This window comes from Helobdella robusta (genome assembly GCF_000326865.2).
Source record: "Helobdella robusta unplaced genomic scaffold HELROscaffold_24, whole genome shotgun sequence".
Taxonomy (NCBI): Eukaryota; Metazoa; Annelida; class Clitellata; order Rhynchobdellida; family Glossiphoniidae; genus Helobdella; species Helobdella robusta.
The window spans coordinates 740,631-760,951 of NW_008704261.1; the positions used below are offsets into that span (position 1 = coordinate 740,631).

General features: G+C 33.8%; 4 protein-coding genes across 4 annotated transcripts; 2 read left to right on the top strand and 2 right to left on the bottom strand.

Annotated features, from left to right (window-relative positions):
• Positions 1 to 1,405: 1,405 nt before the first annotated feature.
• Positions 1,406 to 2,276, top strand: HELRODRAFT_172588 (hypothetical protein; the record flags this gene model as incomplete). The annotated part of the gene is made up of 3 exons (XM_009019253.1): positions 1,406 to 1,469; positions 1,748 to 1,975; positions 2,221 to 2,276. 3 exons carry the CDS (start codon positions 1,406 to 1,408, stop codon positions 2,274 to 2,276), a joined length of 348 nt encoding a protein of 115 aa, XP_009017501.1.
• A 7,443-nt stretch (positions 2,277 to 9,719) lies between these two features.
• On the top strand, positions 9,720 to 11,637 carry HELRODRAFT_172589 (hypothetical protein; the record flags this gene model as incomplete). The annotated part of the gene is made up of 5 exons (XM_009019254.1): positions 9,720 to 9,796; positions 10,118 to 10,233; positions 10,412 to 10,522; positions 10,945 to 11,102; positions 11,602 to 11,637. 5 exons carry the CDS (start codon positions 9,720 to 9,722, stop codon positions 11,635 to 11,637), a joined length of 498 nt encoding a protein of 165 aa, XP_009017502.1.
• Positions 11,638 to 14,606: 2,969 nt separating this feature from the next.
• On the bottom strand, positions 14,607 to 18,516 carry HELRODRAFT_172590 (hypothetical protein; the record flags this gene model as incomplete). The annotated part of the gene is made up of 2 exons (XM_009019255.1): positions 14,607 to 14,921; positions 17,674 to 18,516. The coding sequence occupies 2 exons, from the start codon at positions 18,514 to 18,516 to the stop codon at positions 14,607 to 14,609; spliced, it is 1,158 nt and encodes a 385-aa protein (XP_009017503.1).
• Positions 18,517 to 18,923: 407 nt separating this feature from the next.
• HELRODRAFT_172591 (hypothetical protein) lies at positions 18,924 to 19,531 on the bottom strand (the record flags this gene model as incomplete). The annotated part of the gene is made up of 2 exons (XM_009019256.1): positions 18,924 to 19,328; positions 19,451 to 19,531. The coding sequence occupies 2 exons, from the start codon at positions 19,529 to 19,531 to the stop codon at positions 18,924 to 18,926; spliced, it is 486 nt and encodes a 161-aa protein (XP_009017504.1).
• Between the last annotated feature and the right edge of the window lie 790 nt (positions 19,532 to 20,321).

Below are 20,321 nucleotides of genomic sequence, written 5' to 3' on the forward strand. Positions count from 1 at the left end.
CTAGCGTATCTAGAATGTCTAGTGACTGGAACGTTCTAGAGTATGCTGGAATCGGACCATCGGGAAGAATCTAGAAACGACGCTTGCGAAGAGTATATAAGCGCACGTCGCAAGATATTTGTGATTGGTGATATTCGTGATTGGTGATATTCGTGATTGGTGATATTCGTGATTGGGATATTCGTGATTAGTGATATTCGTGATTAGTGATATTCGTGATTAGTGAAATTCGTGATTTTGTGAATAGCGATTCGGTGAATTATTTAAAGCGATATTTGAATTGTTTGTTGACGTTGTCATAGCGATAGATTTTGAAAGATTTAAAAGTTAATTGTTGCGTTAGTGCGAATTTACTGGAAATAAACGATTAGTTGATTTCTTCTGTAAATAAAGTTTAATAACTAATAATAGTTGATTTCTTCTGTAAATAAAGTTTAATAACTGTTTGGAGTATTTTATTCAATCGAAGATTTGAACCCGTCGCATCGTAAACCGGTTACGACAGCGAGTATTATAACAATATTTTTTTTTACCGATTTAACAGATGTTTTGGATGTGAATGAGACTGCAAAGAGCAAGTACTAATACCACTACTACTACCACTACTGATATTACAACTACTACCACTACTAGCACTACTATTACCATTACTATTACTACAACCACTACTTCTACTACTAATACTTTTTGCGTACTAATTCACCAGATGCTTCATTAGTTTTATCCAGAGATGCGTTTCAAACATTTAGATAAAAAAGCCTGTATGAAAAGAGAGTGTTAAAGTGTTTACCCATCTATCCATTCACAATCGTCGTCTATGGTTCACATTTTGCTACCCAACTCCATATCACAATCGGCCACTATCATTTTTACCCTCCTACATTTAGGCTTGTGCACAGCTCTGAAAAGTTACCATATAGTAGTTGCTAACATTTTAAAACATGCTATGTAAATTATTTGTATCGCAAATAGTTTTTTAAAAATTCAAATAAGCTACAGCCAATGGCAATGATACTATGTAAGAGCGTATTTAAATTCGTGAATAAAATAAAACAGCACAGTAGAGAAGCAAATTTCTGAACGCCAGTAAAATTTTGTTATAACCTTTTTTTTTGTAAAAATGTGCTTACAAAATGTTTCTTAGCTTAAGACCGTAATTGAAAAGTGCAAACCGAAACCGAATGCCCCGCAAATTTTTGCTCCGCCCCTCTTGCCCCAAAATGTCCCAAAGTGTCCCAAATTGTTTTTACCGCCCCCCGTCCCCCTATAAAGCGTGACACCCAATTTAGGGCCAGTACCTTAAATAAAACTGTTTTGAATTTTGTTGTATTTTTCAATAACAATTATCATTTGAAATTTGTAATATAAAATAAAAAAATTAAATTTGTGAATTTAACAGACAAGGATGATGAAGATCTACACCGGATGGTTCCTGTTCATTGCAACCCAACTCGGGGTCTCCGTTAAAGGTTTTTTAAAGAAATTTTTTGTAATATCTTTTTAAAACAGTGGAGCTTAAGTTTTAAAATTTTTTGGGTTGTTTTATGCTCAAAATATGATGTGACATTCAATCAAATCAACATTGGCTGCTGGTCGAATATTGTTCTGGTAGGCAGCCAAAACATTTATTTTTAAATATCACAACGGTTGTAAATTATACATCGACTCCACCTTTTTATAGTATAGTAGACAGTTGAAAAATTATTATTTTGTACGCTTTTCATTTGCCGAAATTGGTTATAAACAGTTCATCCAATGTACGAACTAGAACTGTCAAATTATCAAGTCGTTCATAAAAGAACATATAATGGTCATCACGCTGGCTTGGCCATTGACAAGAATACTGCAACTTATTCCATCGCATGTGGAAATTGTAACGACGTCTATGACGAAGGACCTGCTTGGTGGATAATTGATCTGCAGAAGAGTGAGCCCATCTCGAAAGTTGTCCTCATCAGCAGTCAAGACCTCTTCAGTAAGTTTTCTATTAAAGTTTCTTCGATTCTTAAACATTAAGTCATGTCATATTTGCCGGTCAAAAAAGTGAACATGCCCTAATTTACTACACGACAACACAGTTTCAAAGTTTCTGCAAGAGATTAGAATAATTGTGAGTGAACTAACAAGAGTTTTAGAAAAAACGGGCAATTGTGTTATTATTTCAACGATAACACATTGTTAAAAGCGGGATCATTGTTAACTTTTGACTGCTACACACAGCCGACATGGGGAAGGCTGTGTGTAGCAGTCAACCAGAGCAGAAAATGCCATTATGAAACCTGATGCCATAGCCATTGGGGAAATAAACATTTTTACATCATATATAGGTGAGTGTTTTTATTAGTGTTTTAAATGATTTGATCAGTTAGACAAATAAAAAAATTTTGTAAAACTATGTGAATTTAAAATATACATCGACTCATGTAAAGTTTAGTAGACAGTTAAATTACTTTCGTTTACGTAATTTCATTTGCCAAATTTGTTTTTGAACAGTTCACCCTGTGAACAAACTAGAACTGTCGAGTTATCTCGTCGTTCAGAAAGAAACATAAGGAAATCACGCTGATTTGGCCATTGACAACAATACTGTAACTTATTCCGTCGCGTGTGGAAATTGTAACGGGGCCGTTGACGACGGTCCTGGTTGGTGGATGATTGATCTGCAAAAGAGTGTGCCCATCTCGAAGGTTGTCTTCACCAGCAGTCAAGACTCCGCCTGTACGTTTTCTATTAGAGTTTCTCCGATTCTTAAACATTAAGTCATGTCATATTTGCCGGTCAAAAAATTGAATACGACAACACTCACGACAACATTCACGATAACACAGACTCAAAGTTATTGCAAGAGATTAAAATAATTGTGAGTGAGATTAACAAGAGTTTTGGACAAGACGGGCAATTGTGTTATTATTTCAACAATAACACATTGTTAAAAACGGGATCAGTGTTAACTTTCGACTGCTACACCCAGCCGACATGGGGTAGGTACTTGTATGTCGTCAGGGCAGTAAAAATACTGTAACTTATTCCGTCGCATGTGGAAATTGTAACGGGGCCGTTGACGACGGTCCTGGTTGGTGGGTGATTGATCTGCAGAAGAGTGAGTCCATCTCGAGGGTTGTTCTCACCAGCAGTCACGTTCCCAGCTGTACGTTTTTTATTAGAGTTTCTTCGATTCTTAAACATTTAGTAATGTCATGTTCTTAATAATTCTACTTCTAACTCCTCTACTCTTACTTTCGGGTCAGGATTCTATCCATGGCCCTCTTCTATTTATACTCTATACTTCTAAACTACCTCGTATTATTAATAACTTTTCATTCACCAGTAAACTATATGCTGAAGATTTTTATATTTATACTGTTTTTCCTCCATCTAATTTTAATAATCTTCATAATCTACTTTTATGTCTTTCTTCAGTTATCGTTTTGTCTGACTCTATGTGTCTTAAACTTAATTCTTTTAAATTTGAATTATTTTGTTTCACTAAATCTTAACACTCCTTTACAATTCCTCCTATTATCTTACCTGATTCTATAACTCTTGATGTTTCTCACAAGTTTCGTAGTCTAGGCTTTATCTTTGACTTTAGCATGTCTCTCTTTTCTCAGATTAATAGTGTTGCTAGAAGTTCTTACTTTCATCTACGTAGAATAAAAAAACTTCTTGATGATCCTACTCTTATCTTTCTTGTTACTTCGTTAATCTTATCTAAGATTGATTATTGTAACTTGCTCTACTATGGTCTTCCTGATTCTATACTCTATCCTTTAATGATAATGTTGACTTATAAAGCGCTCTGTCAAGTGATTGAGACGCCCTCGAAACAAAAAACATCCTCTGTCAGACGTTTAAAACGCTCTATCAAAATAAAAATTTTTTAATGACGACTTGAACGACTGTGTAGAGCTGCAGTTTTTAATCTTTGGCGGAAGCAAATTCTAAACGTGAGGAGCTGCATGTTGGAATGCACGACCAGCAATATTGTTTGCTGCATTATGCTGATGAAAACGTAGAGCGATGGCAGAGCGAAGTTGACGATTGTTTGTATTACTATGTAGAAGATTACCGAGATACGAAGGTGAATGCGAGATTGAAAATTTGAAGACGATGACAGCTATTTTAAATAAAACTCGAAAATGAAATGGAAGCCAATGGAGGTTCATTAGGTTCGACGAGGTCGAATCTAATGAACCTCCATTGAACCTAATGAATTTAAGTAAAGCTTTTAACTCTGCCGCTCGTCTAGTTGCTCGTGCCCCATTCTTTTTTCATATATCTCCATATCTCGTTCTTTTGCACTGGCTATCTATAAAATATAGAATAATTTTTAAAATTTGAACATTTATGTACAAGTCTCAACTTAAATTATTTCCAAACTACTTATCAGATATATTAATTGAACCAAAACTCCTCGGTTTACGATCATCTTCTTGCCACCTTCAGACCTGATGCCATAGCCATCGCTGAAATTAACATTTTTACTTCAATTATAGCTCTTTAAACGTGTTTTTAATAGCCGTTAAATATTTTGGATTTATTCTCCAAACATTTGACATTATGGTTTAATTTGGAAGTTTAAAAAAAAAATTCTTTTCAAGTTTGAAAATTTTATTTTTTGGTGTTGGATATTTAAGAAATAGAAGTTTGAATTCAAACTTAAAAATTTAGTTGGGGTATTCTATTTTATTTAGCTATTCTTTTGAAACGTAGTTACATTAGCCACATTCGATTACAATAATTACCGCAAACTCTTTCAAAGTTATTTAAATAAATATAAATAAATAAGTAAAATATGAGCTATATAAGTGATGTATATATTTTTAAAACTCATGACAAAACCAAAACTGTTCGACTATAGCCGAATGAATAGTCAGCAATTCAGCGTTGACTATTGAACGATGACTCTAACGTCATCGTCTTGTGACTTGCTTGGCTTAACAGTTTCATGCGTACAGACGACATGGTCTACGAGGTCGATAATTGTGTGCACATCATCTTTGGAGCACTCTGAATAAGGAAGGGAGTCCAAGTAGTAAATTGTTCCATTGTTCTCGAACATTCCGTTCTAAATTATGGTGGTCAGTAAGATGATTGTTGCATTTTTTTAATTCTATAAATTCAGATTCTGACAGATGCAGAAACTAGTTCAGCATAAAAATTGACATTTGAAAATATAGGAAAATAAAAAAACAATTAGTAACATAATAAAAATGAGGTGATGATGATAACTCAATTGTTTTATTCTTATTAGAAGTTTAAGATTTTTTAACGGTCATCTTAGAGATGAAGATGTCAAAGCTCTATTTTAGTAATTTTATTATTCATGGTATTGATGTCTATAGAAATGACTGTACAGCTAGACGGTGTAACGGTTAAGATGCCTGGTTCTGTTGTGAAAGTAGCCATGTATGAATGCAAAGAGATCCTCGCCTATCACGTGCTATATGTGAAATGCGTTGAAATTTTTGAGAATTAATTAAGAAAGAGAGAGTGAGAGAAAGAAAGAGAATTAATTAAAGATAATGGGGTTGATTGTTTCAGAAATCAATGAAATATCCTAACAAGACTAAAATTAATTCCAATTCAATTAACTATTTTAAAAATTGCGTTTAGAATTATTCATATTTCGATATGATCTGAAAGTAAATTATTGGTGAAAAAAAAGCAGAAATAAATTTTGTTTTCTTTTCATTTTTTAAAAACAAGTAGTAGCAAAAATATTATGTAATCTCTATTTTTAGTTCTTTCTGAAGATAAAATTTAGCGGTTACCCATCTCAAAGCTTCCGATGTTTTGTTAGGTAAGATGAGTCGAAAGATGTTGACACTATTCAAGCTGTCATACAGGCATTGATCTCTCTGTCAAAATAATGTCAAAAAATGTTCAAATTTGCTAAATTAGAAAATTTCCAAATTGGAAAATTTGCTAAAATGAAAGCATCTTCCCTAATAAAATAAAATCATTAATTATAATTAGTAGTTAAACAATTAGCTGATAGTATAATATTAAAAACGTTAAAAAATAATTAAATAAATAATTTCGTGAAAATAATATTTTTATTTTATCCATTAATTTTTTCTAACTTTATTACGAAAATGTTAAAAAAATAAATAGAAAATTAAAAAAAACTGTATCTGGAAAATATAACCTCCTCTGAAAGAATTCGATATACGTTAAATGGGACTTTAGTTCCTCTGTCGTCAATTGTCAAAGTTTGAAAAAACCTGTCTGGACATCTCACTAAATTGTTTTAAAAAGTGTTTTAAAATAAATTCTATTTAAATTAATTTTTCTTATTCAAAATATCAAAATAATTTTCTCATAAAAAATCTGTAAATGATAAATGTGAAGTCTATTAATTACAACCATTTCTACTTCCAACACAGAGAACCAACTGAAACATGAAATATATCTGTTTAAAACAAATCGAACTCATCTCAATTTATGAGAGAAAATTATTTTAAATCTTTTTAAATTATTTTAAATTTATATTATTTTAATGAAACAAGTTGAAATTCATTAAAAAAAAAGTTAGAATAAAATATTTTTAATGGATTAATTTAAGCAACGTAATAAACTAGAGGTGTGGTTCGTACTAAATCAGCGAATCTTCATGTAGGTTGTTATATTTCATTAATTATATCATATTATATTTATAATATCATGTTTTATTATGCAAAATTAACATGTTCATTTAGGGACACAGATGTTTTTGTATTGATTGTGCTGCACAATTTGTGCACTATTGTAAGTATGTTTCAAATCGATTGTTGTTAAAATGTTATCATAAATTCTGCATTGTGTTTTCAATAAAAAATAAATGATCAATAAATTTCAATTTTCAAGAGCTCAGAATTTAATATTCAAATTATATCAGAAAAAACTTACGATGATGAATGATGCACTTATAATCTTATGATGAAATATCAGGATCATGTGTTTGTTGTTGCCAATTGTAACAAGAAATAAGAGATAACTTAATTGCTAAAACGTCAATTCATATGTTGAACTGACCGGTTCTCGACGAAAATGGAGGCCATGTGTTTAGGTACATTATATGAAACATGTTTATCAATTTTTCACGTCGGCATTGTGATTAAAAGTTTAAAAGTTTGATAACGGTGGTGTGACGGTAAAATTTAGTGTGGAAGAAATTACTACAGAATTAACATACTCACTACTTGTCATAACACTGTTAAAATTCCATGCCGGCTTTCATTCAACTACTTTTTTATTCTTATTTTGTTCAAAATTATGGAAAAAATAATTTATTTCATTACATAAAAGCACAGCAAAAACATGTCCAATCCTACAATCTCTTAATTCATTGAAAATAAATGACATCATGGACATCTTGTTCTGGATGTGAAATCGCTGTAACTTTTAACGCATCAGCATTCCTCAAAATCCTGAATGAACATTCATTCAATTGGGTGAAATTAAAAATACAGACACTGTTTCAAAATATTCGATATAAATAATTTTAACATAGGATGACAGTTATTTTTTGCTATTAAAAAAATGATCAATGATTTTATAGAAATGTTATTATCAAAATAGTGCAACCAAGGGCAAGTATCCCAGTATTGAAATTTGAAGTACAGATGTCCAATCTCATTTTCATTTAAAACTCAACTCCAGGGCATTCAACAAACTGTAGATTGTTAACTTTTAACAAGAATGAAGTTCAACAAAATAATAAAATCAAAATTATGTTAAACGGAATAACTTCTAAAAATGCTATCAGTTAGTACTATTACTGATACAACTACTATTACTAATTTTATAGAAATATTAATAAATAAACGAATAAACGAATTACAATACTACTACTATTGCTACTACTACTACTACTACTACTACTATTACAACAACAACTACTACTACTACTACTATTAATACTACTCTACTACTACTGCTTAAACTACTACATCTACTTCAACTTTTGTTACTATTATTATTATTTTCCTTATTATAATTAATACTATTACTAAATATGATGATGGTGAAAAAGCTTGGAGGAAACAAAACGAGAGCCTAGCAAACTAAGAATTAAAAAAATTTTCTAACCATTCGTTTCCTATGTCACAAACGCACCATAAATGATTATTTGAACACAACGTCAGAGGTATTTTATTTTTAACTAACAATAAACAAACAGCCTTTGTTAAGTTTTGTTTTTGAACATCCACATTTTTAAAATTGAAAATAAAAAATTTTCATAAATGTGAACCTTGTAAATCGTGATGCTCACATTTCAAAAAAGAAACCAGTTTTTTTCAGTTTTCATCTTTGTGGTATACATTCCGTCATCTCAACAATGTAAGTGGGAGTGATAACATGGAGTTTTATGGGGTTTAGGCAGAGGAATACATCCTCCTCCCGTTCATAAAATACGATAAAATATTAAATAAATTTTTTTAAAAAACTTTTAATATTATGGCATCTGAGATTTTTTCCTTGCAAACCCACCAAGTCATTCAATGGCCACAAAAATGGGATTTAGTTGAGGATCGGTGGAGTTATTGTTCTAGAGCCACTAGAATTGGTCCCAACAATATAAACAGTTTCCAAGACATTACGGATTTGTTGAAAAACAGAAAAGCTGACTCTATGGAAAATATTGCCTTTTTTATTTTGCAAATAAATTTTGGATTACAACTCTCTGTGTCTCAAGGACATCAAAAATTTTTCCTGCATTTCTCCACAACATTTGCACAAACTTAGTAATATAGATTGCTTAGTTAACACGGTAATTAAGTTTTGGGATGAATTGCTTTAAATAACTGCGAAAATGATAACATCCTTTTTTGACGTACAAATATTTCCCCAGCTTTTGTTGAAATATTTATCTTTGTTGACAATAAATATTTAATGGACTCGATGGGTGATATTGGTTTTTTCTTACTAGAAATAGTTAGGGGTCTTTGCTTTTTGGCTGCTGGCAAATCAAGCCTCCTATCTCCCTATGAAAAAAATCATGAAAAGTTTTGAACGTTCAAAATGTTTCTTCTTCACAACACTGATAACTAATATGATACATCAACAGAAGCGTCCATGATAAATAAATTTATCAAATGTAAATAACTGAGCGCGCAAATCACATAATTGCAAATGAACGTTTGAGGAATAGACACTCACTCGTGTACAAACGCACACAAACAAAATAACCAAACAAACTCACGCACAAACAAAAACCGTGCAAACAAACAAAAGACATCACGAATATGCAAACATTCAGGGAAACACATATACAAGCATCACATACACGCCGACAAACACAAATACAAACAAACCAACGATCTCACAAACTCATTTAAACAAAGAAATCCCCACGTGCACACAAACGTCTAAAATTGCCAACACTCACACACACACACACACACACAAACACACAAACAGCATCGATAAAAACTCACAGCATTCAAGATAGCCTGCTTAGAGACATGCACCCTGTATGTAGATGGGGTGGAAAAACCTGTCAGCCAGACGGACATAACAAAAGCAGTTGAATTTAATTTTACAACAGATATAAAGGTTTGTAAATAGATAGGAAATAGAAATAAATAGATTTTATAAAATAAATTTTAAATATAATTATCTTAGTTTTATTTTCTTATCCATAATAAGATTTTCGTTATTTATTTTCGAAATTCTTAACAAAAGTTAAAATCTTTGATGAATGTGACACAAAAAAGTTTCTGGCAGTGCGTATAATGTCGAAGAAAGGTATCGGGGGAGTGATGATATCGTCGAGCAACCCCAGCCACAATACCGACACCTTGGGCTGGAGGTCTGTTGATCTGTTGCTGCTGTTTTTAACGATAGCCTGAGCTAGCAATAATGTGAAATATTATTATTAATTCTAAATATTATGGAGGAATAAAATATTATTCGTTTGATTGTTAAACTAAATTGAAACTCATTCACTTTCTCTTTCCCTCTCTCTCTCTCTCTCCCCTTTCTCAAGTATTTGTTCATATCTCATTAAAATTATTTGGTATGATTAGTATAATTATGTTTATCTGTTATGTTAATTATCTTTTAGTATCAACAAAACACAACAAAAAATTCACTCGACAACTTTTTTTTTCACTGCCAATCATCGAAAAAGGTGCACCTCAAAGGCTCCAACCGATGCGAGCTGGGCGAATAACGTGAACGCTGTGACTGGCTGGCCCGAGGCTCAAATGCCAGGCCTCAATGGCGACTGCAAGTTTCCTGGACCCGGTAATATAATAAAATATTAATAATCTTCATTATTATTATATTCAATATTATTTTGTTGTTGTTGTTGTGTTGCTGCTGCTGTTGTATATATTATTATGAATTTATGAATTATTATCCTATTTAAAAAAAAGTCAATTACTTATTTAGCCAAGTAACGAATGACGTAAATTAAAATTAGACCTGTCGATCAGTCACTGCGTCACGAATATGGACGATATGGCCATGTGGATATGGACGTCAGACGTCAGGCAGGCTACTGGCCACGAAAACGTCTGCTGCGGCGCAGATAGTAAGTAGTGTGTTTTGTTGTTGTGTGGGGACTTGGTTCAACTGCAAGAACAACCTTAAATTACAATCAACAATGTAGAATATATACTTGCATTTTAAATACAAGCCCATATTGCATTAAAGGACGTACAAAAACTGTAATATAACTCGTTCATGCACATTTTTATAACCTGGTATATTTTGCTTGATAAAATAAAAAACTTTTGATACACAAGTTACAAAATTAAATACATAACTTTGATAAAAATTTTTGAACAAATTTTATTTGAGAGAAAATAAATATAAAAAAGCAAAAAGCAAAACATTTTTTGTTCAGATTGTAGCTTATAAAGACAGACTCAACCTCATTCCACCTCTAAATATTTTTACAGAAATGTAGCAACCGATTTTGAAAAATGATTATTTTCACAAACATCCGATCAGTCACGTCAAAGACACAAAGAACGATGAAAAGGATATTGCCAAAAGGAGGTGGGCCTTATGGTAGAGACGGTGAAAGTTCCGGCTCCACAATCGCTATCGTCATTACCGTCGTCTTACTCGTCATCATCGCCATTTCAGTTCTTCTCATATATTTCCTGGTTATTCGAAAAAGAGGTTATGGATTACTTTGGAATGTTCATACTTTTATATTAGTGTTTTTGGTTTTTTTTGCCAGAATTTTTGTTTTGTTTGTTTGTGCTAAAGTGTGATAACTATTGCAGTCTTTATGTTTTGAAATTTTTTTTTCTTAATTTATATTTTGTTTGTTTTATTCAAAAATTATGAATACATTAGCACATGCATGTTTTATTCATTAGTTATTTATAGAGTAATATTTTTTAATGATAATAAATAATTATTTCTGTCTTCCACTTCTGCTAAGTTGTAACATAATATTTGATGATTGTTAGTCGTACGTGCTTTTGTGTGTGTGTCTCGATGTGCTTATACATGTGTGTGTGTGTTTGTGTATGTGTGTGTGAGAGTATCTGTGTGCTATATGTTGTGTGTGGTGTATGTGGGTGTGAGTATGTGTGTGTATATAATTTAGTTTGTAGTAATTTTCTAAAAAATTTTGGATAATTTTTTTTTCAAAAGCTTTTTAATCACACTCAGGAACAGCTGGATCAGTAACAAATTGTAAATATGGATTAGTTTATTTATGAATGAATTATGAATAAAATATAAACAAATAATGAATAAATTATGAATAATTGTAAATAATATATGAAAAAATAAAAAGTAATAAAATAATTGATAAGTAATTATAGCAATAATAATAATAATAATAATCAATCAATCTTCGTTTAGCATCCAGAGACCCAGTTTCCGGAGGTAGGACGTTGTTTTCTTTGACATCAATTTTTTTGCGCCAAATCAGACGATCAGTTGTATCCATTTCATTTAAATTTAGAGCTTTCATGTCTTGCTCGATTGTTTGCGACCAGGACTTCTTTGGACGGCCTTTGCGAACGTATGACAGGTACTTCAACATCTGCAAGAGAAGTTATGGCACTATTACGTTTGACATGACTAAACCACCGCAGACGGTGTTGCCGGCATTCGTCCTTTATATCATCTAAACCAGCACGACGCAGGATTTCGGTAAATTTGATGTGGTCCTTCAGACAAATTCGTTGCATCCATCGGGGCGTTTTCATGTCGGTTCGTTGAAGTTGTTGTTCCAGTTTGGTTGTCATTGGCCATGTTTCTGCACCATATAACAAGACCGGACGTATCACAGATTTATAAAGTCTTGATCGTAGTGGTAGCGGGATGTCACGCCGCATCAATATAGAGGCAAGGAGATGCCATTTATTCCAGGCTGCACGTATGCGTGCTCGAACGGCAGCTTCAGCTGTTCCAGTACAATCCAGAACATCCCCTAGATATTGAAACGATGTGACTTTCTCTACCTTAATGGCTTCAAAAACAGTGCTGTTTTGAATTTGTTGTTGTGGACTGATGCAAGCAGGACAAACAAAGTTGGACACTTTAGATAAATTACCAACTATTTTTGAACAACGTTTGTGACACCACTGGTTACACTGCTGACACTTGATTGAATTTTTACCTACACCAACTTTACAATCTGAACAGGGCCATTGTCCAGTAGCTGTGGATTGGATGTGTTCACCAGTGTTCATTGCTCTGGTTTTGCTGATGTTGACTTTGAATCCATGATCGGCTGGTCTGGTGTTCTAATCTTCAAACATCTGTGCTGCCTTCTGCTCAGACGCGGCTGTTAAAACGATATCATCAGTATATACTAGAATCCAATTGTCACCAGTGCGTATTGGTTTTGTGATTTTTTCTATCACAGTTATAAATAACAGTGGATTGAGAATCGAGCCTTGGTGAACTCCAACGCCGATGTCAAATGCATCTGTGTTTCCAACCGTTGTGCTGACGAGAGTCTTAGTATTTGTATACATTTCCATCACAAGTCGAACAAGATATTCTTGAATGAGTTGTCGACTTAGACCCCACCTGATTGCTTCACTGGGAACTCGATCAAATGCTTTTTCAAGGTCTACAAAATGTGTGATAGTTGTTGATGCTTTGCGAGGTACTTCTCTTGCAGTTGCCGAAGGATGTGAATTGCATCAATTGTTGATTTTCCCGCTAGGAAACCAAATCGATAATTTCCGATTGTGATGCACGACGTTAATCTTCTCTCAATGATTTTTTCGACAATTTTCAGGGAGTGTTCTAACAGACGTATACCCCGAACAGTTCAGTGGATCACCTTTGCCTTTGTATAGCGGAACTGTCATGCTATAGTTCCATTCAGTCGGCATTGAGCAATTTCTCCACACTTCACGGCAAAATTGTAGTAACGTTTGGATACCTGCAGTACCAGATGCTTTGATAATGTCATTTGTGAGTTCAGAGGGCCCTGCTGCCTTTCCATTCATCATAGCTTTCAGAGTTTCTGTAAGCTCCTCTACAGTGATGTCTGGAATCGGGCCTTCAATGGGTGGAGCATCAAAATTGACATTGATGGGATTTGTTACATTTAACAGACAGTTGAAGTATTCTCTCCTTTCTAGTTTAATTTCATCGAGTTCAAGAACCATCTCATTTTTGTCGTTTTTGATACATGAGGCACCAACTATGTCTTTTTTCGTACGCTTTGCTTGTTTTGCTATACGATACAGAGATTTCATTTGTTCACCTTTGCTTTTAGTGAGCCACTCTCTGCACTGATCTGTCCGAGCCAGTGCGACTTGACGTCTTGCATAGTTGTTCTTCTCACGGAAAATTTTATGGTCATCAACATACTTTGATTTCAGCCATTGCTTATATGCAGCTTTCTTTTCAGCTATTGCATTTTGTACACTGTCATTTCACCACCAAGTGTCTCGTTTATGTTGACGTTTTGTACCAGTTTTCCCACAAACTGTAGTTGCAACGTTTATCAAAACGGTTTTGTATGTACTCCAATCTCTACTGGCTTGCGTTTGGTGGTCTAACTATGTGGCCAAAATCTGTTGAAATTTTTCTCGATGAATATTGTTTTTCAGCTTCCACGCTTTGATTTTTCAAGGCATTTGTTAGACTTATGTTGTGACAGTTCGACAACCAGGTCTACCACAAGGAGTCTATGTTGGGCGATAAATGATTCGCCAAATATAACTTTGACATTTTTGAATAGCCTTCGGTGTTGTTGCTTGACAGCAAAGAAATCAATTTGCGTGGGTGATGGTCCACTTTTGTATGTTATGAGATGTTCCAACCTCTTTCTAAAATATGTGTTCAGTAAACAAAACCCGTGACTTTCAGCAAACTCAAGGTTTGCCATCTTCATTCCGTTCTTCATAGCCAAAACCGCCATGTACGTTGTCAAAACCATCTGTTTTCTTTCCAACGTGGCCATTGAGATCGCCTCCAATCAGGATTGTTTCAGATTTTGGTATTGTTGAGATGGTGTCAGAGAACGCAGCCCAAGTCATTTTTCATCTCTTCTGATTCGCCTGTCTATGGCAATGGTCTATGGTCTATGGTCTCCTCAGAAAAAATATTCATTGTTTGCTTTTCTAAGCGACGTTTGATCCACATGAAACGTGAATTAATCCCTTTAATATCCAGTACTTCTTGGGCTAGCGGTTCTTTGACAAAAATTCCAACACCATTTTTGGCCGTCTTTTGACCATTCCAGAAAGTTTATATTTTTTATTGTCTGAATTGATGTTACAGACACCATTTAATTTCCATCGGGTTTCCTGAAAGTAGCAGATGTCTTTCCTTCTACGCTCAAGCATTTCTGCGATTTCCATGCTGCAACCAGCCAGTGATCCAACATTAAGCGTTTCAAGTCTAAGTACCAAAGAAGGGCCATTCTGAATTTTTCTGCAACATCCCTCCGCTATTGCATACTTCCCAGGGATTCCTAGCACCCCTTGACTATTTAAGGCCTGCTGGGGACTAGGGGCCGTTGTTTTTCTTTGTGATGGCATAGGAATAATTTGGAAAACGTTTTTACATCCGAACACCCATCCTAACGACAACCACCAGTTTTTAAGCCGTGGGCCTAGCCTTTTGCTCAAAAGCACGCGAGGCAGCGCAGATGCAGTTTTGTCATGCCCAGGACAGAATAATGATAAAAATAATAACAAGATTATTATTATTATTATTAAAATGATAATAATAACGATAATGATAATAATAATAATATTAATAATAATACTACTGGTACTAATCATAAAAATAATAATGATAATAATAATAATCTATTTAATTAAGTTTCGTTAAAAAAATTATTTTTTTAATTTAAATTTGTTTCTTCCAGCTTCTGGTGATTGAACGACAGATTGGCGTTGATTATATGAAAAAAAATGAAAATATCAAATAAAAAAAAATTAATTAATATAATATTTATATGTTTAACTTTTTCGCTTTTTCAACAAATCAAATCATTATTTGAAAATAATATGATAAAAATTGTAATAAATTGTACTGCGTGGTCTAATTTATTGAGGCACTGGAAATAGAAAATGTATTATGCTTTCTTTATGTATTACATAAATAGGTGTGTTTGTATGTAGGTATGTATGTATGTGTATGTATGTATGTGTGTATGTATGTATGTATGTATTATTATTACAAGTCAATTTGTACAGCGCTAATTACAAAAAATCTCAAAAGCGCTCCCTAAAATAAATGAAAAAACCAAATATTAATCAAACGAAGACAAAAACATGGTTAAATCTGCGAAAATAAATGAGTCTTCAGCTCCTTTTTAAATAAAAACAATGATATATCTGGTCTTCTTAGAAACGCCGGTAAACTGTTCCAAACCACCGGTCCAGCAACAGCAATATTGCGTGATCCGGTCTGTGAATTCGTTGTCGGCACAACCAGGAGGTTCATGTCATTTGATCTCAACTGCGAACCCAACCTAGATGTTTTTCTGATGAACATGTCTGCCAAATACTGTGGTGCTAAACCATGTAATAACCGAAACGTTAAGACAGCAATTTTGAAAATTATTCTTTTTTCAATTTTTAGCCAGTGTAGGTCATTCAAGATTGGAGTCACGTGATCGAACTTCAGATTTTTTGTGACAAGTTTTGCAGCTCCATTTTAAATAGACTGAAGTACAGCTATTGACTTGTCAGGTATTTTAAAGTATAAACTGTTACAATAATCTAATCTGGATGTTATAAAAGCATGTACCAGTGTTTCCATGCTAGATTTGTTCAAATAGTGTCGAATCTTGTACAATTTTCTGAAATGCATCATTTTTGCAATTGATAGCGACTTTATTTGATCTTTCATTGAGAGCCTGCTATCCAACCATACCCCCAAATTCAAGGCTGTAGAAGCAAATGATATTTCAACGTCACCAACTTCAACCGAGTTTATATTAAGTCTTGACAACTGCTGCCATGTACCGACAGGAAGCATCTGAGTTTTACCCCGGTTCAACCTCAAGGAATTGCTCAACATCCAACGTTCAATCTCTATCAAACAATCAACAAGTTTATCAATCTCGGGCTGAAATGTCTCTGGATGACCTGTAGCAACTATCTGTATGTCATCTGCATACTCATGACCAACAAGTCCATGCGACATTATTATTTTAATTATATCCGATGTAAAGAGTAGAAACAAAACTGGTCCTAGCACTGATCCCTGAGGAACACCCGTTGTTACCCCCTTGACAGATGATAAGACTTTTCTAAACAAAACCTGCTGAGTTCTATCCGTTAGATATGATTCAAACCAGGCGAGTACCGTTCCTGAAACTCTAAAATTATTCTGCAATTTTACCAGAAGCTTGTTATGATTAACACAGTCAAAAGCGGACGACATGTCGAGAAAGGAGAGTAATGATATCTTCCGATCATCCATGCCTGCAAACATGTTTGACAAGACATGAAGCAATGCAGTTTCTGTTGAGTGGTAGCACCTGTAGGCCGATTGGCTGAGTGGCATTAAATTGTTCGTCGTTAGATAATTCATCAGGAAATCAAGAACAACACTCTCCAAAACCTTTGAAACAAAGGAAAGGTATGATATTGGTCTGTAATTACTCACCTCATTTGCATCTGAGTTAGCTTTTTTCAAAATCGGTTGAATTATCGCGTGCTTACAGCTAGGAGGAAATTTAAAAAAACTCGTCAGAAAGCAGACAAATGAATCCAAGTATTTTTTAAAGATATGCGTAGGGATTATGTCCAAACTGCACGATTTCGTTGGTGATTTAAGTACCGTTTCCCTCATTTGAGTTTCAGTAACCAACGGAAAGCATGAAAACGTGCATTTATTCAACATCGAGACTACTTGAAGCGGAAATTCAGAATGTGCATTTATTGTTTCTTTTATCCTAGCAATTTTATCTTCAAAAAATTGTAAAATCTGATCAGCGTTTAGAGCGTTGTCATCATTAGATGAATCATTTGCCGAACTTTTACCTAACATTTTATTGGCAACATCCCAAAGATTTCTTTGATTTCCGTTACTACTTACGACATCGTTCCAATAAAGTGTACGCTTGTCAGAAAAAAGTCTGTTTTTAGCCATCAATGAGAGTGCCCATCTTTTTTTCCGCCCACTTTCCGGACGGTTCCTATAAATTCTTTCCAACTTCCTACAGAATCGCTTTGCACGTCTACACTCACCATCAAACCAAGGTGCAGCATTTGTCTGCCTACGATAAATCACCCGCATAGGCACTAAATTGTCAGAAATTCGTTGAATTTTACCACTAAACAGAGCAAATTCATTATCCACATCATCAGATTGACATTTGTTTGCCACAGGAGAGTTCGCTAGTGCTTCAACAAAATATTTTTCGTTCAGATCTTTCCACGGTTTGACACATGCTTTCACCAATTTTGGTCGGACTTGATTCAACGCCACTCTCACACTTACGTAACTGTGGTCAGAGTATACCAAACACGGGTCAATCTTAGTATCAAGAATTGGAAAATCCTGTGAACAAATTACTAGGTCTAACGTATCTCTCGACACATGCGCTTGTTGATTAACATGATTGACCAACTGGAACATATCAAGTATCTCATGTAGTCGTAAAGTGAAAGGACTATCCCTCTTTTCAACGTGAATGTCAAAATCACCCATAAGTACGACATGAGCCTCCGACATTGTAATAAACTCCAACATAGAAATCAACTCTTCAAAAAATAATGAAGTCGTCTGTTTCGAGCCAGGTCTGTAGAGGGCAATTAAACAGAACTGATCAATTCCAATCTTCAAGCTGATGGCCAGAGCTTCAAACTTGGAAAATAAAGGGAAATTTATTTTTTTATACTTAAAATCACTTCTAAAATAAATTACCAAACCCCCGTGACCAGGGTCATGCGGCCTGACAAAATCCACAAATGTGAAACCAGGTGGCATAGCTAATCTAACGGAAATATTTCCTTCGGTCCCGTGCCATGTTTCACACAGAATCAGTATGTCGAGACCATCATAAATCATTCCATAGACATCATCAACCTTATTGTTGATAGACGTGACATTCAACAGACCAATCCTAACCATCTTTTTATTAGTATTATATTTCTTGTTTCCAGGTCCGAATCTGCAAAAATTAACATATTGTACCTTTACCAACTGTTCCAAGCAATACTAAGTGCCAACACGTCCATTAATCAAACTTATTGTTTCCTTGCAGGTAAACGTAACACTTTCCATTTTCCGACGTCCCCCCTCACCCGGTATAAAAAACCCTCTTTATCCTCAGATTCCTGTTTCTTCGCACTACTGACAAGCTGTTTCAATTCAGTCCTTTGTTCACTTGTAAGATCGTGGCTCAGACCAATACCCGTCAAATCGTCACCACTGGATTTTAATCTGTGACTGTTTCTTAGGACCAATTCCTTGTTTTTTACATCGTCAAATTTGATCAAAATCGGACAAGTAATGATGTCACTTTTTTTGCCAAGTCGTCAGATTTTGACGATGTTTTTCTGGTCACATGTCTCATTTGTCAAGTGTTTCACTATTTTTTTTATACTGGTCTTATCAGCATCCCCCTCTTTCAATCGGAAAACAATCATGTTCGTTTCTCTCTCCTTTGATTCAACAAAACTGTTTATAGTTTTGCTGACATTCTTTACCTCCAAGTTGATGCTATCAACACTTTTTTTGACCTCCGAACCAACAACACTTGCAAATGTTTTATTCAATTCGCTCTTGAGGTTGTTAATTTCAGTGCAAAGTTTTTTCTCTAAAGTATCCAACAAGGTCTGTTTTGATTCATTTTCAGCTATAATCAACTTAATGGTGTCGATGCCGGCAGTGGTGCTCTTATGCAGATTCTCAATTTTTTTAATAATTTCATTGTTATTTTCCTTTATTTTTTCAAATTTTTTAATAATTTCATCGTGTTTCCTTCCATTTTTTCAATTCTTTTCATGGAGGATTTTGCACACGTATTGCAAAAGTATCTAATATTGATGCAAGTCCTGGTAACTTCGTACATATCATCAGTGAAATTGGCGAGCTTCAATCTGAACGAGTTTTCACACAACGAACAAGTGACATTTTTAGCCATCTTAAATAACGTTTACAATAGTAAATTTCTTAGTTCAATTCGCAAGTCTCGAACAATTAACGCAAACAAATTATATCGTTAAATTCGTCAAAATTTTCTCTATCAAATGAAATTAAATTTAAACTAAATACTAGATTTTAAACTATGAAATTTAGAAAAAATACGGAGCAAATCAAAATGCGGCCGGCACGTGCTACTGATGAGCGGTAATACATGTATGTATGTATGTATGTATGTATGTATGTATGTATGTATGTATGTATGTATGTATGTATGTATGTATGTATGTATGTATGTATGTATGTATGTATGTGTGTATGTGTGTGTATGTGTGTATGTATGTATGTATGTATATATGTATGTATGTATGTATGCATGTATCAAATTTTGTATGTATGCATACATACATACATACATACATTTTGTTTGTATGTATGTATGTATGTATGTAAGAACAATTAACGCAAACAAATTATATCGTTAAATTCGTCAAAATTTTCTCTATCAAATGAAATTAAATTTAAACTAAATACTCGATTTTAAACTATGAAATTAAGAAAAAATACGGAGCAAATCAAAATGCGGCCGGCACGTGCTACTGATGAGCGATAATACATGTATGTGTGTATGTATGTATGTATGTATGTATGTATGTATGTATGTATGTATGTATGTATGTATGTATGTATGTATGTATGTATGTATGTATCTATGTATGTATGTATGTATGTATGTATGTATGTATGTATGTATGTATGTATGTATGTATGTATGTATGTATGTATGTATG